Source organism: Mobula birostris, chromosome 1 (genome assembly GCF_030028105.1).
Source record: "Mobula birostris isolate sMobBir1 chromosome 1, sMobBir1.hap1, whole genome shotgun sequence".
Classification (NCBI taxonomy): Eukaryota; Metazoa; Chordata; class Chondrichthyes; order Myliobatiformes; family Myliobatidae; genus Mobula; species Mobula birostris.
Window position 1 is genome coordinate 100,506,537 of NC_092370.1, and position 26,780 is coordinate 100,533,316.

At 39.7% G+C, this 26,780-nt stretch overlaps 1 protein-coding gene across 1 annotated transcript in view; it reads left to right on the forward strand.

Moving 5' to 3' along the window:
• Nucleotides 1-26,780, forward strand: part of col22a1 (collagen, type XXII, alpha 1) — a 306,811-nt gene that overhangs the window by 132,620 nt on the left and 147,411 nt on the right. Inside the window, exons 10-13 of the mRNA XM_072246143.1 lie at nt 5,270-5,323; nt 7,796-7,834; nt 14,741-14,794; nt 20,134-20,187. Coding sequence (XP_072102244.1) covers nt 5,270-5,323; nt 7,796-7,834; nt 14,741-14,794; nt 20,134-20,187 — 201 coding nt within the window. The remainder of the gene's footprint in view (nt 1-5,269; nt 5,324-7,795; nt 7,835-14,740; nt 14,795-20,133; nt 20,188-26,780) is intronic.

Here is a 26,780-nt window from a genome sequence, read left to right on the forward strand (position 1 = left end):
ATCTTGGAGTCCGAGTCCATAGGACGCTCAAAGCAGCTGCGTAGGTTGACTCTGTGGTTAAGAAGGGATACGGTGTATTGACCTTCATTAATCATGGAATTGAATTTAGGAGCCGAGAGGTAATGTTGCAGCTATATAGGACTCTGGTCAGACCACACTTGGAGTACTGTGCTCAGTTCTGGTCTCCTCACTGTAAGAAGGGTGTGGAAGCCATAGAAAAGGGGCAGAGGAGATTTACAAGGATGCTGCCTGGATTGGGGAGCATTCACAGGTTGAGTGAACTTGGCCTTTTCTCCTTGAAGTGACAGAGGATGAGAGGTGACCTGATAGAGTTGTATAAGATGATGAGAAGCATTGATCATGTGGATAGTCAGAGGCTTTTTGCCAGAGCTGAAATGGTTGCCACAAGAGGATACAGGTTTAATGTGCTTGGAAGTAGGTACCGAGGAGCTGCAGGGGTAAGTTTTTTTTATGCAGAGGGTGGTGAGTGCGTGGAATCGGCTGCCAGCAGCAGTGGTGGAGATGGATACAATAGGGTCTTTTAAGAGACTTTTGGATAGGTACATGGAGGTTTAAAAAAAATAGAGGGCTATAAGAAAGTTAGTAATTTTTCAGGTAGGGACATGTTCCGCACAACTTTGTGGGCCGAAGGGCCTGTATTGTGCTGTAGGTTTTCTATGTTTCCAGGGCGCAGGCCTGGGCAAGGTTGTATGGAAGACCAGCAGTTGCCTATGCTGCAAGTCTCCCGTCTCCATGCCACCGATGTGTCCAAGGGAAGGGCATTAGGACCCATACAGCTTGGCACCGGTGTCATCGTAGAGCAATGTGTGGTTAAGTGCCTTGCTCAAGGACACACACGCTGCCTCAGCTAAGGCTCGAACTAGCAACTTTCAACTCACTAGATGAACGGCTTAATCACTTGGCCACGAGCCACATATGTTTCTGTGCTAAATTTTCTAATATTATAGGACAATAGCTGATTGATGAATTGATAGAACTGTTAACTAATGTAAAGTCTCTACATTTTTGAGTCATTAAGCTAAAAATCATCACAGTCATTAATCATGGTAGAGCTTAGCAAACAAGAATCAAAATTAAGGCCAAAATAATTTTTTAAAACTTCCATCCAATTCTCCAAATGAAGTGGATTTAATATGATATCAGCTGAGAATCATAAACATTACTGTCCAGCTAAGTTTCAATTCAAATTATATGAAGGTGCTGTCAAATACACGGGACAGAGCAAAAGGCATAAGCTCTGATAAAGGAAACTGGTTGTCTTGGGAGCAGAGCATTTGGGGGAGGGCAGATTTAATAAAGAAAAACTGAGTAGAATGGCTTTATATTCTCCAAAGTTTAAATGATGAGAATCTTTCACTGAGGATAGGAGGATGTTTCAGCTAGACGGAGGCTCAGGATAAAGGGATAACCATGGGTTAAAGGGAAAAACAGGAATTTCTTCTCTCAGAGAATTTGCAAACTGTGTGAATTCATTACTGCAGGAAACCGTATATATTATGTCATTAACTATATCCAAGGCTGAGAGGTAAATTTTGGACTATAGAAGAGTTTAAAAGTCATGAAAATCATGTAAGGAATTGAAAATAGTGGACAAAATTCAGTTCAACTGTGGTAATGAAGCAGGTTTGAGAGCTAATGCAACTGCTCCTGCTGCTGATTCTTGTTTTCTCAAAATCCTGATAACAGTGCCAAACATACATGAGAATCGGCCACCCATTTTTTCAGTGGCATCTGAAATACTTGAGTCATACTGACTTCCTGCCATGGTCCGGTCCGCGAAGTCCGCATTCTGGTTCACGGTCCGGTCCATCGACCCTTGCTCCAGGTTTTTCTGTCTACCCTGTTTCTGTTCCTGTTGAGCACTGCTTGAGGTAGCTGATGCTCATTGGGGCTGGCTACATAAATACCTCCAGGGACCAGGGCGTGGTGTGCTGGATTGTTCTTGTCCTTACTCCTTGTATCCCTTCCCCTGCCTTCTGTTTCCTGGCCTGAAGCCTTGCCTTGTCTTGCCGGTAACTCTCGCCTCGTCTGAGCTCTTGTCTCGCCTTGCATTGCCTGAAGCATTGCCTTGTTTTGCCGGTAACCCTCACCTCACCTGAAGTTTTTGTCTCGCCTTGCATTGCCTGCAGCCTTGCCTTGTCTTGCTGGTAACTCTCACCTGGTCTCACCTGAAGTCTTATCTTGGAGCCACCCTGTACCTAGCTCCCTTCCTGTCCTTTGCCTCCACCGGGTAAGTCAGGCCGTCTTGCCGTTACCCTGCGGTTAGTTCTGTCCCTTCCTGTCCCTTGCCTCCGTCGGGTAAGCCGGGTCGTCTTGCCATTATTCTACGGTCGGTTCTGTCCCTTCCTGTCCCTTGCCTCTGTCGGGTAAGCCAGGCCGTCTTGCCGTTACCTATGGTTGGTTCTGTCCCTTGCCTCTGTCGGGTGGAGATCCATGCCCTGCCCAGAAGGAGCTTCAAGACCCCAAGCCTCTAGCCAAGCCTCGTCCCAAGCCTCTAGCCGAGCTGAGCCTCGCCCCAAGCCAAGCTTCAAGATCGCAAGCCTCAAGTCTCTGGTCTCAAGCCTCGTCCTGCCTGCCAGCCAAGTCATGTCCTTGCCTAGTTCTGGGGTCTGAGCCAGAGGCAAGACCCAGGTTCTGGGTCATTGTCCAGTCTCTGGCTCGGAGTCCAAGCCCTTGCTCCTAGCTCTCTTGTCCAGTCCTGTTCGGGGTTCCCGGTTTTTGTGTCCATGTCCTAGCTCTCACCCTGTATTCTAGTCCTGTTCCTAGTACTTCAGTGTCTGTGTCTTGCACTTAGGTTCATTCCCAGCCACCTCCTTCTGACACTTCCACTTAATAATGAGGTTGACTGCTTTGCTTTTATCCTAGCAGTAAAAACAGGATGAACCTAACCCATCCAATTGTAAGTTCAAAGTAAATTTATTATCAAAGTACATATATGTCACTATGTACTATCCTGGCATTCATTTTCTTGCAGGCATTCAGAATAAAACAAAGAAATACAACAGAAACAATGAAAAACTACACAAAGACAGACACACAACCAATGTGCAAAAGACAAACTGTGAAAATATGATAATGACAATAAGTAAATAAATAATACTGAGAACTTGAGTTGCAGAGTCCTTGAAAGTGAATTCATATGTTGTGTGAGGTGAGTGAAGTTATCCATGATGGTTTAGGAAACTGACAGTTGGAGAGTAACAACTGTTCCTGAACCTGGTGGTATGACACCTCAGGGTCCTATATCTCCTTCCAATGGCAGCAGCAAGAAGAAAGCATTGGATTGCTCCTTCTGTCTCCCCTCCATCAACAGTAAATTGAGGAAGAGATCAGTAACTACCATATCAAACAGTAGTAGATCAAGGCAACTGGACTTGCTGTACTATCTAGAAGACATTTCACCACTCATCCAAGGAATTTCTTCAGATCTGATCCATGGTGAGGAATTTCCCTGCTTATAAACTCTTGAGTTGTTTAAAGGTATAGCAATCACATGAGGGTTGTTAAGTGTTGTAGAGGTAATGAGAGGGTCATTAGTCTTGCCTTTGCATGAATGGAGGTGTGAACTGTTGTGGAGATGCTGGGGTAGAGATGTTAGTACTGCATTGTAAGTAGCTGATAGGTGGTGTTGTACCCCATCCCCTCTGTTCAGGGATGGGTTTTCCAGTTTCACAAAGATGACTTCTTTAACCCTACTTTCAAACCACCTGTCCTCCCTGTCCAAAATATACACATTGTTATCGTCAAAGGAGTGTCCCTTTTCCTTTAGGTGTAGATACACAGCCAAGTTTTGACCTGATGTGTTACCCCTCCTATGCTGGGCCATCCTTTTGTGAAGTGGTTGCTTTGTCTCTCTGATATACAGATCTGTGCAGTTCTCATTGCATTGGATAGCTTATACAATATTGCTCTGTTTATGTTTGGGTGTAGGGTTAGGGTTAGGGCTTGGGATGGATGAGTTACTGTCTGAATATGTTTGTAGGTTTGAAAAAGATAAGGATTTGGTGTTTGTCCAAAATCCTTCTGAGTTTCTCTGAAATTCAAGCTACATATGGGACGACTATGTTTTTCTAGCTGCTTTGTTCCTTACCTCTGTCTGTTGGACTGATGTCCCTGCTGGTTTTTGTTGCTGTCTTCATGAAGGCCCAGTCAGGGTAGCTGCAAGATTTCAAGGCTGCTCTCAAATACTTGCGCATCTTGTCTTTAGCTGTAATGTTGGTGGGGACATTCTCGGCACGGTGATGTAGTACTCCGATAACCCTTAACTTATGCTCTAATGGGTGATGAGAGTCAAACTGTAGCTACTGATCTGTGTGCACTGGTTTCCTGTAAACTTCAGTATCTAGATGTCCATTTTCTTTGATAAGTACTGAACAGTCAAGAAAGGCCAGTCTATTGTTCTCAACATCTTCTTGTGTAAATTGATGTTATTATCCACTGAGTTGCACAGATCTGTATATTGGTGAGACAAAACCATTTTCCCATTCCCTCTGCACTCTTTTGGCCTCACTAAGAAACTGTGTGTGATAAATTTATAAATGAGCTGATCACAGAAAGATGGCCCAGAATATCAGGTCAAGACTCAGCTGTGTATCTACACCTAAAGGACAAGGGACGCTCCTTTGATGATAACAATGTGTACATTTTGGACAGGGGGGACAGGTGGTTTGAACGAGAGATTAAAGAAGTCATCTTTGTCAAACTGGAAAACCCATCCCTGAACAGAGGGGGTGGAGTATGACACCACCTATCAGCTATTTACAATGTAGTCCTAACATCTCTACTCCAGCACCTCCACTCATGCAAAGACAAGACTAATGACCCTCTCATTACCTCTACAACTCTTAACAACCCTCATATGATGGCTATGATTTAAACAACTCAGAGTTTATAAACTGGAAAAATTCCTCACCATGGATCAGAACTGAAGAAGCCTCTCAGATGAGTGGTGAAATATCTTCCAGAAAACAGAGCAAGTCCAGTTGCCTTGATTTACTACTGCTTGATATACAATGACCTGGATGACTGAAAACCTTCGTAGACATCTCAGTAATGATCTTACTGGTGCTCACTTTCGGTTTCATTGCTTGGTTACAAACCTCATTACAATTGTAGTTCAACTCTACTCTATTTGGTAAAACCATTTTCCCATTCCCTTTGCACTCTTTTGGCTTCACTAAGAAATTGTTCATGTTAAGTTTATACATAAGCTGATCACACAACTATAGCTTTCATTTCTTCTTGGCAGGGAGAACCTGGCAAAATGGGAACATATGGTCCTAAAGGACAGAAAGGAGAACCGGTAAGTATTTGATTATAGAAAGTGGTTTGTAAGTTGGTAGAGTATCACTTTGACTTGGACTTCTGTCTCTAAGTTCGCACTTATGCTTAATTGCTGATTTAAATGTCAGACATATGTGCATGATCCCATTGCCCTTTAGAGAAATCAGCATTTCTTATTCAACAAAAAGCACCAAATATATTTGTCTAATTGCAGCTTTGTAGGATGCTTCTAACACATATGAGCTCTGATGTTTTTTTTTGACATAATAACTTGCTATACTAATTGGCAATCTGTTGAAATATTTCAAGGTTCTTTGCCTTTAAGGTTAAGAAATGCAGATTAATAGAACTATGCAAACAGAAGGCATCTGGCATATCATGACTTATTAGAAAATCCAGAAGTTGATCTTGCCATACAATCAGATACCACAGTCCTTGGCTTAAAAGATAATTTTCCATTAAACATTGCACTGATGTCAGTCTCTCTGTTGAGCATTCTTCCCTATCGCAACTCACTGCATCATAAATAAACCACCTTAGCTTTCCCCTTCATCTGCTATTACTAAGTAAATCTGTGACATATCTTGGAACAGAGTCATTTACAAGTTTAGGTCAACTGCTGAGTGTTAACTGATAATATTTTGCATATCCCTTGGTCATGCTAGATATAGTATCATTCCCAGTTACCCATGTTGGCCTGATTCTTGGCTGTCATTGAACTTATTTTTTACTCAAATTACTAATGAAATAAAAATTATAAAAACATAGTTAATTTTAGCTGCTAGTTACTTAATATATTAGATAAATTGAACTCTTCAACTACATTAAAATGATGTTCTCTTCATGAGAGAACCTTAGTTAATAATCCACAAAATTTATCAAAAAAGCACCATGTGGTGAAAAGAGCTCGGGAAAATGTTTGATATATTTATTTTAGATGTTTATTTAGAGATACAGCACAGTAACAGGCCCTTCTAGCCCAATGAGCCCATTTCACCCAACCACACCCATGTGACTAATTAACCTTCTAATCTGTACAGTCTTGGAATGTTGGAGGAAAACGGAACACCTAGAGGAAACCCATGTGGTCACGGGAAGTACAGACAGCAGTGGAACTGAACCTGGGTCACTGGTGCTGTGATCCCATTACACCAGCTATTATGCTCTCGTGCTGCCCCAATACCTAGCACTTCTAAAGCATCTATAAGTCTCTTTTGAAAATAAGACATGTCAAAAGAAAGCTTTTTGGATTTCTGCGAGACTTACGAGAGGTGACCTGATAGAGGTGTATAAGATGATGAGAGGCATTGATCGTGTGGATAGTTAGAGGCTTTTTCCCAGGGCTGAAATGGTTAACACAAGAGAGCATAGTTTTAGGATGCTTGGAAGTAGGTACAGAGGAGATGCCTGCAGTAACTTTTTTATGCGAGAATGGTGAGTGTGTGGAATGGGCTGCCGGTGACAATTGTGAAGGCAGATACAATAGGGTCTTTTAAGAGACTCTTGGATAGGTACATGGAGCTTAGAAAAATAGAGGGCTATGGGTAACCCTAGGTAATTTCTAAAGTAAGGACATATTCAGCACAGCATTGTGGGCCGAAGGGCTTGTATTGTGCTGTAGGTTTTCTGTTTTATGTATCACAGCATCTTCCACCACAGCGACACCTTAATGCTCAGACATCTTCCTCCTTTAATTCTTTGCAGTTTATTTCTATATTTTTCCAAGTTTATCAAAGATGCTTCCTGAAATGCTCACTGCAACAAACTTAGCGTGGAAGAGAATTTCCACAGGGTTTATCGCATCTGAAGAAATGATATATGCATCTTCTCATAATTCTTCACTGTAACTTACTGGACAACCAGATGATCTTTTCATAGACTCATATAGAAGTGAAACAGACCCAGTGACATATTTACCAATAAGCTCACACTTACACTAATCCCATTGACCCTTCTGCTGAGTTCAATCCTCATCTCTGGTGCTGCCTCTGTGGAGTTTGCACATCTGGTGACCATGTGGCCTCTCTATGTGCTCAGGTTTTCTCCCACGTTCCAAAGATATGCATTTTGTTAGGGTTGTGGCCACTAATAGGCAGCAAATGATAGAAATTTGGAGGAATTTATGGGGAGATTAAAATAGGATCAGTGTAGAATTAGTGTGAGGGAGAGGTTGATGGTTGACATTTATTAGGTGGACTGACAACTTGTTTCCAATCTGTATGATTATAACTTTATCTCTTAGGGTCCGTCTGGTGGTTTGCTAAGTTACAGTGGGGGAAAAACCTGCAGAAATCCAAAAAGCATTCTTTTGACATGTCTTATTTTCCAAGGAGACTTGTAGAGATTGAAATAACCTTAACAAACAGACAAGGGTGAAATTATGTAAAATTATATGTCTGAGAATTATGGAAGAGTTTTGGATTGTTTTATATGGAATATTTATCTTTATCCTAATGATTGCTAATAATGCAAAATATTCTTTATATTACAGGGCAGAATAAGCTATACTTCAGTGGAGCAAGGTGAAAAGGTAAGACAAAAATTTCTCCTTAAAGCTCAACTCTCATATCACATTGGATAATATTGTCAGCGTCTTCTTCAAGAAGTGATGTTTAGAATTTGACACAATAATTCAGTAGTGCTCCAAGTGATTTAGAAAACTGTTATATGCTTCCTTTCTTTTATGAGAAAATGTAATTCTTTATATCATTTCTTTTATTCTGTGTCTCCTACTTCCAAAAGGTTTGTGTTTAGGATCTGGTAGCCTTTTTATTCTGGGGTGGAACCCATTTTGGATCTCAAGCTAAGTTTGTAGACCTATATTTTATTGTTGTGTGAATTTTGGCTATGGAATATAGAGGTAAAATAGTTATTGGAAGAGAACATTTTTTGGAAAGGATCCTATCAGTCCTTGGCTGGTTGTCATCTTTGAGATCGTCAAAGTGAAGAGACACTCTGGACATGGTTCATACCAATGATCACAACTTCTCATTTTCCCCATTTAACTGGTGATCTCGCAAACACAAGGAAATCTGCAGATGCTGGAATTTCAAGCAACACACATAAAAGTTGCTGGTGAACGCAGCAGGCCAGGCAGCATCTCTAGGAAGAGCAACACACATCAAAGTTGCTGGTGAACGCAGCAGGCCAGGCAGCATCTCTAGGAAGAGGTACAGTCGACGTTTCAGGCCGAGACCCTTCATCAGGACTAACTGAAGGAAGAACTAGTAAGAGATTTGAAAGTGGGAGGGGGAAGGGGAGATCCAAAATGATAGGAGAAGACAGAGGGGGAGGGATGGAGCCAAGAGCTGGAGAGGTGATTGGCAAAAGGGATATGAGAGGATCATGGGATAGGAGGCCCAGGGAGAAGGAAAGGGTGGGGGGGAACCAGAGGATGGGCAAGGGATATAGTCAGAGAGACAGAGGGAGGAAAAGGAGAGTGAGAGAAAGAATATGTGTATATAAATAATGGTTGGGGTACAAGGGGGAAGTGGGGCATTAGCGGAAGTTAGAGAAGTCAATGTTCATGCCATCAGGTTGGAGGCTACCCAGACGGAATATAAGTTGTTGTTCCTCCAACCTGAGTGTGGTTTCATCTTTACAGTAGAGGAGGCCGTGGATAGACATGTCAGAATGGGACTGTCTGGGTGCTGAATGGTGGTAAGGGAGGAAGTGTAAGTGCATGTGCAGACAGTCTTTCCAGGTGAGGCGACACTTCACCTGTGAGTCGGCTGGGGTGATATACTGCGTCCGGTGCTCCCGATGTGGCCTTCTATATATTGGCAAGACCCGATGCAGACTGGGAGATCGTTTTGCTGAACACCTACGCTCTGTCCACCAGAGAAAGCAGCATCTCCCAGTGGCCACACATTTTAATTCCACATCCCATTCCCATTCTGACATGTCTATCCACGGCCTCCTCTACTGTAAAGATGAAGCCACACTCAGGTATTCAGGTTGGAGGAACAACACCAACACTTTATATTCTGTCTGGGTAGCCTCCAACCTGATGGCATGAACATTGACTTCTCTAACTTCCGCTAATGCCCCACCTCCCCCTCATACCCCATCCATTACTTGTATACACACATTCTTTCTCTCACTCTCCTTTTTCTCCCTCTGTCCCTCTGACTATACCCCTTGCCCATCCTCTGGTTCCTCCCCGCTTTCCTTCTCCTATCATTTTGGATCTCCCCCTCCCCCTCCCACTTTCAAATCTCTTACTAGCTCTTCTTTCAGTTAGTCCTGATGAAGGGTCTCGGCCTAAAACGTCGACTGTACCTCTTCCTAGAGATGCTGCCGGGCCTGCTGCGTTCACCAGCAACTTTGATGTGTGTTGCTTGAATTTCCAGCATCTGCAGAAGTCCTCGAGTTTGCATCTCTAGGAAGAGGTACAGTCGACGTTTTGGGCCGAGACCCTTTGCCAGGACTAACTGAAAGAAGAGCTAGTAAGAGATTTGAAAGTGGGAGCATCTGCTTCTTTTGCACTCATCCTCTGATCCTGGTAAAATTTGGTGTGGACAGTCGCAATGGTTGCAGAGTAATATACCTTGACACATGTCAGGAAGTGGCTTCCATTGCAAATTTTATAGCGAGTCGGCTCCAGATTTTAAATCAGTCAACTTAACTTGTCCAAAAGTTCAATTAGAAAATTTGAAGCTTTTATTGTAACGTAAGTACTGATCTTAGGTTGATGTCATAGCTATGATTACCTGGTTTATATGCAGTCTGATAGCAAGTCTGGCTGTTGATGCCTGGAAGAAGCTTTGACATGTTGCTAGAAACTTGCCAATATATTATAAGTGTACACACTTCCATAAAGTTTAATTTTGCTTCAATATATACAGAGCTCTGGAGTTGCGTGCTTTAAGACCGGAATAAGATGTATTGGTCCACTTGGGCCTGTTTTCCAGACGTTACTGACTTGGATCAGAATCATGCTTAGGACTATGATTTTCTATTGCTCTTTGAAATAGTTGTTTCTTGCAGTAACTTTAAAAAGGGGAGAAATTACTCCTTAATCCTGCCATTTGTGTAAATATTTTGTAACATGTTCAGTCAGTTACATAGCACTAGCAATATCCCATTTAATAAAAAGTGGATGGTGGAATAGTTTTTGAAATAATCTAGTGGGGAGCTAGAGAAGTTGGATGGTGGTCAAAGACCACAGAAGGCTGTTGCATATAATTCTCTGATCATTTTTGAAGACTTGTATAGCCATTTCCAGATCCTTGGAATTAGCTAGTTTCATAAAGAGCCATTTAAAAGTAATCAACACTGGAATCTATGATAGCAACGCTGACTAGGTTACTGTGGGTGGCATCACTTGCAGTCTCTTTTTAACACTGGAATAATTCTGAACTGATATCTGATGCTCATTCCAGTTACAATTCACTGTGATGTTGGCTTCTTAAGATGTATAAATGTATCTTAAATAATGCTGCTTCAATTTAGTCACAAAAATCCTACTCTGCAGGATTTGGCTGGCTAAGATCAAACTGTTTGTTAGACTTAGGTGACTTGGGTAGTAGAAGAATTTTGGATTTCAACTGTTCTATGGCTTTAGCATAACATATGCTCTAGTGCTGTTTGGAGAGAATGGCGTACTATCAGAGACTTAACTTGGATTTAAAGTTCAAGTGATGTTAGATCTTTGCTTCATTATCTATTCATATAGATGTGATACATACAGGACAATGATCTGACTGATATTTGCCTTCTAACCAAATTAGATTAATTAGTCCTGATGCAGGGTTTCAACCAGAAATGTCGGCAATTCCTTTCCTCCCACCAATGCTGCTCAACCCACTGACTTCCTCCAGCAGATTATTTGTTGCTCCAGTTAATTGATAATTTGAGATGCTGCTTGTGGAACTCTTTCACATACAAGTTGGCTTTTATGTTTTCTGGAATAAGGAGTGACACAGTGGTGTAGTGGTTGGTGCTGGTGACCCAGCGTTCCAGGTTAATTGAATCCTGAAGTTGTGAGGTACCTGGCTTTGATCCTGACTTTGGAGGTGTTGGAATGGGGTTTAATTTCTGCCTGGTGTGCTGGTTTCCTCTGGCATCCCAAAAATGAGTAATAATTGGCTACTGTAAATTACTCCATGGTATAGGCAAGTAGCAAAAGAATCAGATGAAGTTAATGTCATGTAAAAGAGGGTAGGCTGCAGTATTAGAGTGGATGGAAGGTGAATGGGACAGATGGATTACCCTGCTGGGAACTACGGTAAACCTACTGGGCCCCCTCTGTGCTACAGCCATAGTTCAAATGTGGTTCTAACCTGCAAATCTTACATACTGTACACACACAAGTGCACAACTGTACTCTTCCTTTCCCATTCCAGCTCTCACAAAAACATCTTGAGAAATGAGATGCTATTCTGAACCAATCTGAGCTGAAGTAGAAAATAATAATTTTAAAAGCAACCAATAATTATGCAGTATGTGTCTATTTTTGTATTAAATGCATTCTACTAAAATTTAGGCATAATGACATAGAATTGTTGCAACACATTTTAATGCTCTATATATGTTGATCTATACTGCACCAGTTTGTTTACAGAAACTAATTGGTTAATGTTACAGCCAACAAAAGCTCACCTATTTTTAACTTCAACTTAAAACAGATTGAACAAGCATGTACAAGTAGCTGGTTGGATATTGTTTGATTTATACTTTATACTTCATACTTTATTGTCGCCAGACAATTGATACTAGAACGTACAATCATCACAGCGATATTTGATTCTGCGCTTCGCGTTCCCTGGAGTACAAATTGATAGTAAATATTAAAAATTTAAATTATAAATCATAAATAGAAAATAGAAAATGGAAAGTAAGGTAGTGCAAAAAAACCGAGAGGCAGGTCGGGATATTTGGAGGATATGGCCCAGATCCGGGTCAGGATCCGTTCAGCAGTCTTCTCACAGTTGGAAAGAAGCTGTTCCCAAATCTGGCCGTACGAGTCCTCAAGCTCCTGAGCCTTCTCCCAGAGGGAAGAGGGATGCAAGGTGTGTTGGCTGGGTGGGTCGTGTCCTTGATTATCCTGGCAGCACTGCTTCGACAGCGTGCGGTGTAAAGTGAGTCCACGGACGGAAGATTGGTTTGTGTGATGTGCTGCGCCATGTTCACGATCTTCTGCAGCTTCTTTCGGTCTTGGACAGGACAACTTCCCTACCAGGTTGTGATGCACCCTAGAAGAATGCTTTCTACGGTGCGTCTATAAAAATTAGTGAGGGTTTTAGGGGACAGGCCAAATTTCTTTAGCTTTCTCAGGAAGTAAAGGCGCTAGTGGGCCTTCTTGGCAGTGGACTCTGCTTGGTTGGACCAACTCAGGTCATTTGTGATATTGACCCCGAGGAACTTAAAGCTTTTGACCTGTTCCACTTGTGCACCACCAATGTAAATTGGGTCGTGCAGTCCGCTACTCCCCCTGAAATCGACAACCAATTTCTTCGTCTTGCTGACGTTGAGGGATAGGTTATTGTCTTCACACCATGCCACCAGGTTCTTAATTTCCTCTCTGTACTCAAACTCATCATTACCCGAGATACGGCCTACAATTGTGGTGTCATCAGCAAAGTTATATACTCAGTTCGTTGTGAGGTTTGCTAAAAGTTAAAGTTGCTCCAAAAGAGTTTAAGAATAAAAGGATCTATAAGGGCATTTGGCCACTAATGAATTTCCCAACATGTCAATGATATGTTTCCAGGCTGACAGAAGGGAAGTCTCCCACACAATATGTAATGCTAAAACACCCACAGCTAAATGAAACAGAAATGAAACAGATGCTGCTTTAGTTATAGAACATTACAGCTGTGGTGTCAGGAATAAGTCGCAGTCTGAATTTTCCTGATCTAATATACAACAAATGCATTGTAATATTCAGCCCAAATTACATTTTTACAGGTGCAACAGGGAATTTTAATATTTTGGGTTTTTTTTGACAATCAGCTGTCCAATCAGTGTGGAGTGTTTCCATTGTATGTTTTATTTTAAAATGAGAATATATATTTCAATCAGAGGAAGGCAGAATAATATGCAGTTGCTATCCATGGATACATCAACAAGCCCAAAAGGACAGATAGTCATCTTAACTGTAGAGCCTTTTGATATTGTCCATTATCACAATAATTTTAATGTATGTTTACTTTCGGAATCAGGCTTCATTTTGAGTTCTGTGCTCATAGTGTGAAAGCCAGTGATATACTTCTGCATGTCCAGCCTCCTTCCGAAGCACTATTTCAATAAACAAAAATAGCAGTAAATAATTAAAATATGATACTTATATTAGGGGAAACAAGTAACTTGTAAGCAATTCATTATAAAATAATTAATGGCCAACTACACAAGTCAACATACCACATGCAGAATCTCTCATTTCCAAAGAATCATTAAGATTGCTCAAAATGGGGAATTGCAGATTAATTCAGGGAAAACAAATTGACTTTGGTAATTGCAAATGGCTATAAACTGGAAGGAATTTTCTGGTCAATGTAGCCCAATTTGATATTTTATTAATTGGTAAATCTAGCTGCCAGGTTATATTGAGAGATTATCCACTAGGAAGGAAGTACACTTCAGGAATTTTGCCCACTTCTTTCTATATGTGATGACAGGTATCTTCTATTATCTTACAAAAGATTCAGTTCAAGCAATTCGTATTATCAATACATTGAGAGCTGCAAAGAAATCAATCATGTTGTTAACTATTGACACAGTTTGCAGAGTTCAGGCAATCCATGTTAATTTATTTTATTGTCAAGATTGTCTCATGCTTTTCAGGAAAAACAGAAAATTATTTCTGAGAATCCATAGCTGGGGATTAAGTTGAATGATATGGGTGGATAGGTCCTATGTTGGTTAAGTGCAATCTCTACAATCTAGTACTTATCTGACCAACTCCAAATTCCAATTAAAGACAAGAATTGGGAACCAGCACTACTTTATGCAGTGGGCAAGGATCAAATAGCAATCAGTGAGTTGTTGATAGTGTGTGTACCTGAATGAATATGTACAATAAATCTAAAGATAGTAAAATCAATGTATAAAACATTATTGTCTTGATCTCTCTGCTTCCTCAGTGATTTCTCATCTGCAGTGAAAAAGTTGTCTCACATTTTGACTCTCTTTTTGATATCTGTGCTTTGCTTTCTGTTGCTTTTGGGGTAGACAGTGATCTGTAATTTGTACTGCCCCTCCCAAGTAAGTTCACCTATTCATTTTTTCTTTGGTGTTCGGTGTTTGAGCAAGAAACAAACCAGAGCTTGGAGGGTTGCAGAACTGGAAGAAATTAGTGAGGATTAGGAGGAATTTGAAACTAAGAATTGACATTTTAAAGATGGTACCGTGAAAATAATTGGAAGATCAATGATAGGAAATAAATGTGGATACTTTCAGAAAAAAAACTCTATTCGCTTTTTTTTATTTTTAGGGAACAATAGGCTTCTCTGGTTTACCTCGAAAGGAAGGAAGCAAAGGAGCTAAGGTATAAATTTGAAGATAATCTTGTTTAGTGAATTAAAGAATAATTGAATAAATACAATTTTCTTTGAGGAGCAATCGATCCCATCTTAATTGCACAAATTTTGTCTCCGTCATAGTTCAATCAGGATCTTTAGAATTTTAGAACCACAAAGTATTGTGAATGAAACACACTTTGTTTAGGGTTTAGGATTTTATGATTTTATGCTTCCTATTTAGAGCTGAAATTCATAGATTTCACTTTGGATTAGTATTAGCCAGATAATACTATATTAAACTTTGGTAATTGAGTAGAATATTTCTAATGACTCTCTGTTCATTAGAATATGAAGAGAATGTTAATTTTATTCATATTCATAAAATCTTCCTTATTATATGGAAGGAAGCCATTTGGCCCAGCAAGTCTATTCCACCTCTTAGAGTAGTTCAATTAATCCTAAAACTCTATTGTATCCTGATATAAAAGATACATATCATTTCCATGATCATCTTCAAAGTTTATTGGAAAATTTATCTCCATACTCTAATCATCATTGGGACTAATATTAAAGCCTTCTATACCTTTAGGTTTAATCCTTCCCTTGCACCCCCAAGCATTATATCATGACATGGGGTTAAGAGATTGGACGTGGTATCAGAAGCTGCAACGTGGTAGCTGTGGAATTCTTCAAAACCTTGAAAGAAATCAGAAGTATTTAGTAAATAATTTTAAAAAACTGTCATGAAAGCTATGAAGATTGCAGATCAGTACAATTCCAAACACGTTTACAAATATTTTACAAATATCTAGATTCAACGTCACCAAGGAGGATGTTAGAAGGGCCTTCCTGAACATAAATCCAAAGAAGGCGACGGGCCCAGATGGCGTCCCGGGACGGGTTCTCCAAGCCTGTGCAAGCGAGCTAGCTGGAGTGTTTTCTGACATCTTCAACTGCTCCTTGCTTCAGTCTGAGATCCCCTCGTGTTTTAAGAAGGCAACGATAATCCCAGTACCGAAGAAGAGCAAGGTGGCATGCCTGAATGACTGTCGACCTGTGGCTCTGACATCAATTGCTATGAAGTGCTTCGAGAGATTGGTTTTGGCGCACATCAACCACAGCCTACCGGTCAACCCCGACGCTTTGCAATTCGCCTACCGGAGCAACAGGTCAATGGCAGATGCCATCTCTCTGGACCTACATTCCTCCTTAGAACACCTGGAGAATAAAGATGCATACGTAAGGCTCCTTTTTATTGACTACAGCTCTGCCTTTAATACCATCATTCCAAATAAACTGATTCCTAAGCTCCGGAACCTGGTCCTTAGCACTCAGATCTGCAGCTGGATCTTCAACTTCCTCACAGACAGGACCCAAGGTGTAAAAATAGGGGACAAGCTCTCCTCTACGATCACTCTGAGCACCGGTGCCCCACTAGGCTGTGTAATCAGCCCCCTGCTGCACTCACTGTGCACCCATGATTGTGCAGCCAAGTTTCCATCAAACTCAATATATAAGTTTGCTGATGACACAACAATTGTAGGCCGTATCTCGGGTAATGATGAGTTTGAGTACAGAGAGGAAATTAAGAACCTGGTGGCATGGTGTGAAGACAATAACCTATCCCTCAACATCAGCAAGACGAAGGAATTGGTTGTTGACTTAAGAAGGAATAGTGGACCGCATGACCCAATTTACATCGGTAGTGCACAAGTGGAACAGGTCAAAAGCTTTAAGTTCCTCGGGGTCAATATCACAAATGACCTGAGTTGGTCCAACCAAGCAGAGTTCACTGCCAAGAAGGCCCACCAGTGCCTTTACTTCCTGAGAAAACTAAAGAAATTTGGCCTGTCCCCTAAAACCCTCAATAATTTTTATAGATGCACTGTAGAAAGCATTCTTATAGGGTGCATCACAACCTGGTATGGAAGTTGTCCTGTCCCAGACCGGAAGAAGCCGCAGAAGATCATGAACATGGCGCAGCATATCACAGAAACCAATCTTCCGTCCGTGGACTCACTTTACACCACACGCTGTCGGAGAAGTGCTGCCAGGATAATCAAGGACACAACCCACCCAACCAACAGACTTTTTGTCCCTCTTCCCTCCGGGAGAAGGTTCAGGAGCTTGAAGACTCGTATGGCTAGATTTGGGAACAGCTTCTTTCCAACTGTGATAAGACTGCTGAATGGATCCTGACCCGGATCTGGGCCGTACCCTCCAAATATCCGGACCTGCGCCTAGGTTTTTTTGCACTACCTTACTTCCCATTTTTCTATTTTCTATTTATGATTTATAATTTAAATTTTAATATTTACTAATTTTAACTATTTTTAATATTTTTAATTTTTAATATTTGTAATCCAGGGAGTGTGAAGCCCAGATTCAAATATCGCTGTGATGATTGTACGTTCTAGTACCAATTGTTTGGCAACAATAAAGTATAAAGTATAAATATTTTTGGGAAACAAAATTGGTATCCTTATCTCTTTTTGCCTGTATATTGTTTTAAACCTACAACATATAAATGATCTTAATTGCTCTTGAAATAACTTGGCAAAGCAATAATTGTACCAATTAATCACAGAACAAAAATAATCACCTAGAAATTGAATCATGTTGCATTATTTACTACGGCCCTATTGTCGTCACTGATAATAAAATAACTGGGCCCAGAATACACATGCTTTTACAACTCAAAAATTCTTATTATTTTACATGTGCACAAGGAGCACAGCATGGGCTCTTGTCACACACACTGTTCTGAAGTCTGAACAGAAAACTGCTATTTTTATACAGAATTGGCTTATCAGTTACAGACATTGACCATTTGGTAAATTGTATATGATTGAATTCCTTACTTGCAAGATCAATCACCATTCACAACAAAGATATTAAAAGTCAATCAAAATGTCATGCTGACAGCCGATGATATTTGGAAGTTAATAAAGCAATTGTTCCTCAGTTGTTGGGTGTATTTCACATCCTTCCATTATTCCTATCTCATCTGTCTTTGGCATCCCATATTATGTAAAGGGATGTTATGTTTTAGGAAGAGGTTTCTAGAAAAGTCTCACTACAGAGGCCTCACTCTTCAGCTTAACTATACATTGCCGCTGTCACCTTTGCTTCTCTCTGCAATGGGCAAAGTTGGCTCAGTCAGTCTCATTCCAAAGGTTTCCCTTGACTAAAAGTGCCCTGGGCTATCTTTGCCTGGACATTGTCTTTAACTCTTGCCTTACCACAACATCCACACTATAGATGCCAACATGAATTACAATTCTAGCCAGTACCTTTCAAATGAAGTTCTGAGATTGTGTTGTGAGTGTATGGCAGAAGTATGCATAGAGGAGCTCAAGTATAAACAATTGGTGGTGCTAATCATTAGACAATACAGATTTGGTACCTGCTTTGCCTAATTGCTGCACGAATATATACCTACGACAAATTGTAAACCATGTACAAGAAGCCTGTGTATCTAATGCAGAACCATGCTGAACTTATTGTGGATATTTGATGTTATGGTTAATTGAAAGTTGCCTTTTGCACGAAGGCCTGAAGATAAGTCTGCTATTCCAGAAGTGACTGAAGGAGATGGCTGAAGCTAGAAAGGTGTCTACATCATGAGGAATGGACCCAGGTCCACTTTGCAGAAATTAAGATCTTTCAGGATTAGTGAGACCTGTTATCAGATGCAGTAAGAATTCCGGTCACAGAGTGACTTTGGGATAATCCCCTATGCAGTTCAGTAAATACAAAGACTTAATGGAATTAACAAAGGACTTAATGAAGTTTTCCATTTAAAAAGTGGGGAACTCACTTCCTCATTCAGTAGAGCACAGTGGGCAATAAAATCCACTGATATAATGACCTTCATCATGTTTCAGGACGTGGTAAACTGTACAATTGTGTCTCCACATGAGGCTTGGGCTAATCAGGAAGAGTAAGATCTGTCTCTCCCCACATTTATAAATTTGTTTTAACCACATCATAAAATGTAGATGTTAAATGTCATAGGTTTGGGAAGTTTACAGATCCTTGGGTTATCTTCTGCGGCTGCCACATTTTGTCCAATGGATCAATGGCTGATACTTGGAGGTCAAATATTACCCGCTCAATTCATGTACAGATTCGAGAAGGTCCTGATGATATTAGAATCAGAGAACCTTGAATATTGCTGGGTTAACTATTAATGCTCTCCGTCAAAGCCTGGACCTGCCTTGGAATGTTCTGCTGTCTGAAAGTACCGCTCACTTTGTCATTCTTCATAATCTGGCCACAGTTCTTGCCCACAGCAAAACAACAGGTATAATGGGGAAAAGAAACTCTGGGGATTAAGGAGCAGCAGGAAATAAAATTAAGATGATGAAATAATGCACTCTCTGGATATTCCATCAGAGCACATTTGACTCACCATCATTTCAACTGAAAATCCTATTCCATGTGATCATGGATCAGATTGAATGGCAGGCCATGTATGCATATAGCAAGACCTTAACAGCATTTTGACTACAATCATTCCTATTTTCACAAGTGGTATGATATGACCTACTAGAGGAACACCAGTATTTTTCTTGCCATTCAGCTGTATAACTATCATCAAACCATTATCATTAACTTTCTGAGGATAATCATTGAGGCGAAACTGACCTAGACTTGATACTTATTTCTACGACAGCAAATGCATATTTACTACATGGTACTGTGAATTTTTTTCTCTTTCAGATTGTAGATTCCAGATTTAGTATTCCTCAGACTTTTGATATTCAAACTTGATGGTTTCAGAATGCTGTGATTTTGGCTTTAATCTCAATAAAGCAAGCACCTCTTTCTTCATCAGTCTAATTTTGCAATCACCAATTATGTTTGCAAATGACCAGGATTTTTTTCCCTCTCCCTCAAGTCGGGCACATAAATTAGGTTAAAGTTCTACTACACTATAGCAGGTGTACTGATGCTAGATGTGTGATTTTTATGAGAGACCCTTCAATCTGAACTGCTGTCTGTACTCAAAGGTGGATATTAATGGTGCATAGGCTATCTGAAACTCTTTGTGTCCTCCGCAATACTAATGATTCAGCATATACAGCAAGGTATTCACAGTGCAAATTCATCATGTGGAATGAGTACTTCAGAACAACATTTGTTCCATTGCAAAAATAATATTTTGATTAGTGCTTTGATACATTTTTAAATGGCAAATCAAAATATTTCTATCAGATGGTGTGTCTCAGAAGGAAATGATACGTAAATCTTGTAAGTGTAAAGAATCAAACTACATTCTTTGTAAATTTCTGATTGCTGTATGAGAGGAGATTCATTGATTTTCATCATTGCTTTAATGATCCTTCTTTCTGGCTTCTAGGGTGACCCTGGTATTAAAGGAGAGGCAGGTCCACCAGGTGAGAAGGGTGAAAAGGTAAGAACAAACATCATAGTTTCCTGAATTGCACTTTAACTATCTGAATAACACCGGTAATTATTTCTTAAGTATAAATAGTTTTTAACAGTTGGGTGTAGGATAATAATGGTGTCCCAAAAGTGCAAAAACAGTAATTATGTCGGGAAGTTTTATTGGCTTCAATAATCACTAGGTTGAGTTACTGAGCTAACTCATTGTCAGGCATATGTGTTTTTTTTTATAATATATAGTGGATTCTGGTTAATTGGGCCATCAGTTAATCAGGGCAGTTGCTTATTTGGGACAACTCTTAAAGTATAAAAACTAATTGAGAAAATTGCTGGGATTCCATTCATTCATTTGGGACACTATGCCATGTAATTGGAGCAGGAGACTGTGGCAAGTAGTTTCTAACTGGTGCCAAATATATGCATTTGTGTGGTCATTAGGCTCTGTAGCATGCTTAGAGAGAACAGTCTTTAAACAGAGTCCGTTGCATGTGATTGTGTTCAAAAGGCAGGGATTTCTGTCATTGATACTAGGTGAGAAGTAAACAGTAAGACAGTTGTAAGCAGTAAGACAATTCAGAACTGTTTTGCTCAATGTAGTTTTAAACATTCAGGCTTGGAGTTGCCAGGAGTGGCCGGGAGTGAAAATAAAATGATTTCACTACTTCAAGTTAGGAAATGTGCAGAATCTGAAAATATTGACAATCCTCTTGAATGTTACAATGAAAATAAAGAGTTGGAGGATGCAGTTGTCGATAGAATTGTCTGCTGGGATTATATTATCTACACGAGTGTCTATGCTGACTTTTCATTTAAAATCAATCTAAAGAAAGCGTACTCCGGAGTTACAAAATTTTAGTGGACTGAGATGTTAACTGTCCTGTGCTGTCACCAGTGGGATCATCAGTTGATCTGCCACCTGTCTTCAGGAGTTTCGGCCCGCTTATGATCAAGACTCCCTGGAGCGGGTGGGCCAGCAGTGCTAAAGCACCACCTCCCACTGGTGAGCTTAAAAACTTGGCATCTGCCTCTATCAGAGTTGTTGGTCACTTCCATCCACCAGATAGTCTGCTCTTCAGGGTTTGAAGGGTTTGCAAGATATGTGTACACTGTCTGACTATCTACCCCTCTTGACATACTTGGTCCACACCCATGCTGATCCTTTCTCTGCTGCCTCAGCTACAGCTCTACTGGTTGACTTGATCTCTCTTCTAGTGAAGCCAAGGTCACGCAGCCGCTTCTGGAAAGTGAATGCAATAAACTCATGGCAGCCTACTTCGAATGGATAGCATGAGACCTTCCACCCTCTGTCTCTGCACTCTGATCTTAATTCTGCATACTTGGTTAACTTGTGCTCATGGGCTTCATCGATGTTGTCTTCCTAGGGGACTGTGAGTTCACCAATAACCACTTCTCTACTGGTGTCAGACCATACGATTATATCTGGATGCAATGTTGTGAAAAGAAAGCGTACACTAGATAATTTCCTTCGTTGATAACTATAAGGAACTAATACAGTTTTATAGTACTGTAGTAGTATTGATAGTGTTTTAATTTGTCTGTATTTCATTCAAATACATATCTCCTTACTTAGTTAAATGGTAGTTTGTCCTTTTTTACACCTTTTATCTGGTTTCATGAAACTGTGGCTAATTGTGGCAACTGCTTAACTGGGCCAAAATGTACCGGTTCCCAATGTGTCCTAATTAACCAGAATTCACAGTATATGCTACAATATTTCACACAATGCTTAGTTGCGGTAACTTTGATAAATTAATAAAGGAGAGAACATAACAGTTATAACAGGAATTAAAAATTGACTGTCTTGACCAAAATGATTGTATAACTGCTTATTTTCCAGTACTCTGCCTTTTCCAGCACTCTCCAGCTCAGTTTGTAACTGTATCAGTCTCCTTTACTTTACTTCAGGTGTGGGTTAACTTACAGTGCCTATTAAAAGTATTCACCCCCCCCCCGGCAGATTTCATGTTTTATTGTTATACAACATTGGATCAAAGTGGATTTAATTTGGCTTTTTTGACACTGATCAATAGAAAACGACTTTCTTGTCAAAGTGAAAATGGATCTCTACAAAGTGATCTAAATTAATTACAAATATAAAACACAAAATAATTGTTTGCATAAAAATCCACTCCTTTTAATATGACACACCAAATCATCACTGGTGTTTCAATTGATTGTAGTAAAAACACACCTGTATCTGGAAGGTGCAACTGCTGGTGAGCCTGTTTCCTGGCAAAAACTATACTGTGGAGACAAAACAACACTCCAAGCAACTACACAAAGAGGTTATAAAAAAGCACAAGTCAGAAGATGGATACAAGAACATTTCCAAGACACTGAATATCCCTTGGAGTACAGTAAAATCAATCATCAAGAAATGGGAAGAATATGGCACAGCCATTATTAGCTAGATGCAAGAAGAATCTGAGCTGAGCTATTTACAAACTATAGTAAAGCCTTGATAAAATGCACAAAGAGTAACATAGTTTGCTGATGTTACTGAGCCCAATAGGAATGTCACAGAGGAGAGAATGTACAAAAAATCTGATAAGGTTTCTAAACAGTTCAGACTTGTGATCAGCAGGAAGGTGGTGTAATACATAATGGAGCAGAGAAGCATTTTGTTCCACATAGTAAAAATTATGCATTGGTGGAAGTTGGTAGAAAAATAGAGGGCTATGGGTAACCCTAGGTAATTTCTAAAGTAAGTACATGTTTGGCACAGCAGTGTGGGCCGAAGGGCCTGTGTTGTGCTGTAGGTTTTCTACATTTCTATGTTTCGAATATGGCACAGCTGTAAATCTGCCTAAAGAAGGCCATCCTCAAATGCTGAGTGACCATGCAAGAAGGAGACTAGCGTGGGAGGCCAGCTCTGGAGGAGTTACAAGCTTCAGTGGCTGAGATAGGAAGGTCTGCATATACAAATGTTGCCCAGATGCTTCATCAGTCACAGCTTTATCGGAGAGTGGTGAAGAGAAAGTCACTGTTTTAAAGAAAACTCACATGAAATCTCATGTAGAGTTTGCCAGAAGGCACGTAGGAGACTCTGAAGTCAGATAGAAGAAAGTTCTATGGTTTGATGAAACCAAAATTGAGCTTTTTGGCCATCAGACTAAATACTATCTTTGGTGTAAACCAAACACTGCACATCATCAAAAACACACCATCTCTACCATGAAGCATGGTGGTGGCTGGATCATCAGGCTTGTGAAGGTAGAGGATAAAATTAATGCAGTTAAATATAGGGAAATCCTTGAGGAAAACCTGATGCAGTCTGCAAAAGAACCGCGACTTGGGAGAAGATTGGTTTTCCAGCAAGACAATGATCCCAAGCATAAAGCCAAGTTTCACAGGAATGGCTTAAAAACAATAAAATTAATGACCTAGAGTGGCAAAACAGAGTCCAGTGGCTGGATTTGAAAACGGCTGTTCATTCACAATCCCCATGCAATCTGACAGAGCTTGAGCAGTTTTGTAAAGAACAAAGGGGAAAAAATGCAGTGTCTAGATGTGCAAAATTGATAGAGACCTATCCCCATAGACTCAAGGCTGTAATTGCTGGTAAAAATGCATCTACTAAATACTGACTTGAAGGGGTAAGTAATTATGCAATCAATTATTTTGTGTATAATAATTGTAATACATTTTGACCAATTTTGTAAAAAATTGTTTTCACTTTAAGACAAAAGAGACTCTTCTATTGATCAGTGTCAAACAAGTGTCATTAAATCCATTGTGATCCAATGTTGTAAAACAATAAAACATGAAAACTTCTAAGGGGGGGGGGTGAATACTTTTTTATAGGCACTGTATTTATGTGGTCACAAGAATATAGATGCTGGAAATCAGGAGCAACACACCTAAAATGTTGGAGGAGCTCAGCAAACCAAGCAGCATCTATGGAGGAAAATGAACAGTCAATATTTTAGGTTGAGACCTTCATCAGGACTGCTTTATCAGTGCTGATGAAAGATCATGGCCCAAAATTTTGACTATTAATTCTTATCCTTAGATGCCTCATCTATTGAGTTCATCTTGTATTGTATGTGTGTATTGTTGTTTATGAAGTCTGCTTTTTTCTTTTCTTTCTCAATCTTTTTATTAATTTTTTTAAAAGTACATATATATGAACAAGAGGAGGATTATCTCAGAAATCTATATAGATAACAATACATATAAAAGGTAAAATAAGCATACTCCTCTTATCATTTCATAAAAGAGAAAAAAGAAACTTTTATAATTTTATATATAGGAACAAAAACACTATTCTCTGTAAACAAAAACAAAAAATAATGAAAAAGAAAAAAAAGGAAAAAAAAGTAAGGGACTGGGCAGCCCATATTTAGACTAAAGTAAGAAGAAAGAAAAACTTTCTGATCAAATCCAAAGTTTCAAGAGAGTAACTGGGAGAGCAATAGATCAAACCATATGAAAATATTGAATAAAAGGTCACCAGATTTCTTCAAATTTAAAGGATGTATCAATTGTCTGACTTCTTATTTTCTCTAAACTTAGGACATAATGGAGGAAAGCCAACAGAAAACAGTAGGTGGATTAGAGTCCTTCCATTTAAGCAAAATGGCTCTCCTAGCCAATAAAGTTGTAAATGCTATAATCCATTGAGCAGAAACAGGAACATATCCTGCTTCTGGTGGAATGATCCCAAAAATTGCTGTAAATACATTCAGTTTTATGTCCAAATTCAAAACTTTTGATGAAGTTTTAAAGACATCTTTCCAAAAGTTATCTATCTTGATACAAGACCAAAACATATGAGTTAAAGTAGCTAGCTCAATATTGCATCTGTCACAAGTAGGATTAATATTAGGAAAAATACAGGCTAATTTATCCTTTGACATATGTGCCCAGTATACTACCTTGAACTGTATCAAGGAATGACGGGCACAAGTAGATGAAGTATTTACCAAATGAAAAATTTTATCCCATTGATTATCTGAAAGTGACTCTCAAAATTCCAGTTCCCACGCACCTTTAATTTTATCGTTAGATACTTTTCGCAAATTCATTAGCCATTTATTGAAGTCTGCTTTTTTGACCATCTTCCAAATCATTCAGATAGACAAAAGGATTAACAATATGTCAGCCTTAAGTATGTCTATGAAATTAATCATTGAAAAGATCAGGCAATAAAATTGTAAATCAGCTCCAGATCATTCAGTCACCCAGTTTACCCTATTGTCAACTATTCCAAATCACTTCTGCTTCTATTTTGCCAATTGCTTTCATGGCTTTTGTAATCAACCCATTCTTTAAAAAAAACTCTTTCCCTCTTCTCTTCACATTTGCTTTATACAGTATGTAATCCCTCTGTTGTTTATTCTCATATCAAATAATCGTATCACCACTCAGTACTTCTAGTTGCACCATCAGGTGAAATCCTTATCTCATGTTTTTAGTGTATGTAATTTTTGTCTGTAATTCTTATACTACTTAAACCACTCCTCAAAAGCTCTGTTCTTATATATCTGTAACCTTATCTAATTCAAAGCAGACAGTGCATCTCCTAAAACGGTTTCTCTCCTACAGTTTAAATCTTCTATAGTGGACGAGCCTTGAGCTAAATTATTATTATGCCTTTAGTGTCTCAGTTTCCACCTACGTTCCTAAGCTCATTTGCACAACTCAGCTTCATCCACAGTTGGCAAAGCCTGCCTCTCTGAATATGTTTGAAACTCGCCTTTCCTGTGGAACAGAATAAAATGCAGAAGTCTCGAAATCAGACGACATAAGGCTTGTTTTTTTGGGTATCACATGATCCAATTTCAGTTTTAGGTTAAGTGGATCACACAGGTCATTGCCTCTCTGTGAAATCATGCTCGACACAAAAATCGGTCCAGACCTTCAGTTAAGCACACTTGCTGTTTTTTTTGTCTTAAACACACGGCGAGCAACCTGAGTATTTGTGTAACATGTGTTACTTAACCCTTAATGAAATAGCTTGGCTTTAGGGGAAATAATGTCTGTATTTCCTGATGTATGACACTCTGCATAAAGAACCTATAGCTTTACATGATATACATTTTCTCAAAGGAGCTCCATTTTGCAGATACAAGAATTGATGTACAGATCGCATTACACAATTCCTGTGATAGCCAACTTTTTATGGTGGTCTGCTGACTTTTCCACCCACAGGACTTTCCTCTTGACATGCATCTCATCAAATGCATGGTCCTATCTCGCTCTGTCTTGAATCCATTGTTCTTTCAGTGGCAGCCGCATTGCCCAAACATAGCCTTTGGTCACCATAGGAGTACATCTTTCAGGGCCGATGCCCTTCTCCATACAGAATGCATCAGGAAATTGGCTCAAATCCTGCCAGAAAGCATATTACTTCCTATTTTTTTAGCAATTGTTTCCAATTGAAAAACAACTCTAATTCTGTTTCAATGTGGATTTTGGCCAATTATGTACTTTTTTTGTGCCAGAAACCTGATTATATGTTAGCACTAAACACAGGCATCCTTTAGCACACCAAAATAAGTGTAGTGTGATTTCTGGACAAGGATATTGTTCTTAGTACAAGAACCCTTTATTTTCTCCTCTGTCATATCTCTGGTT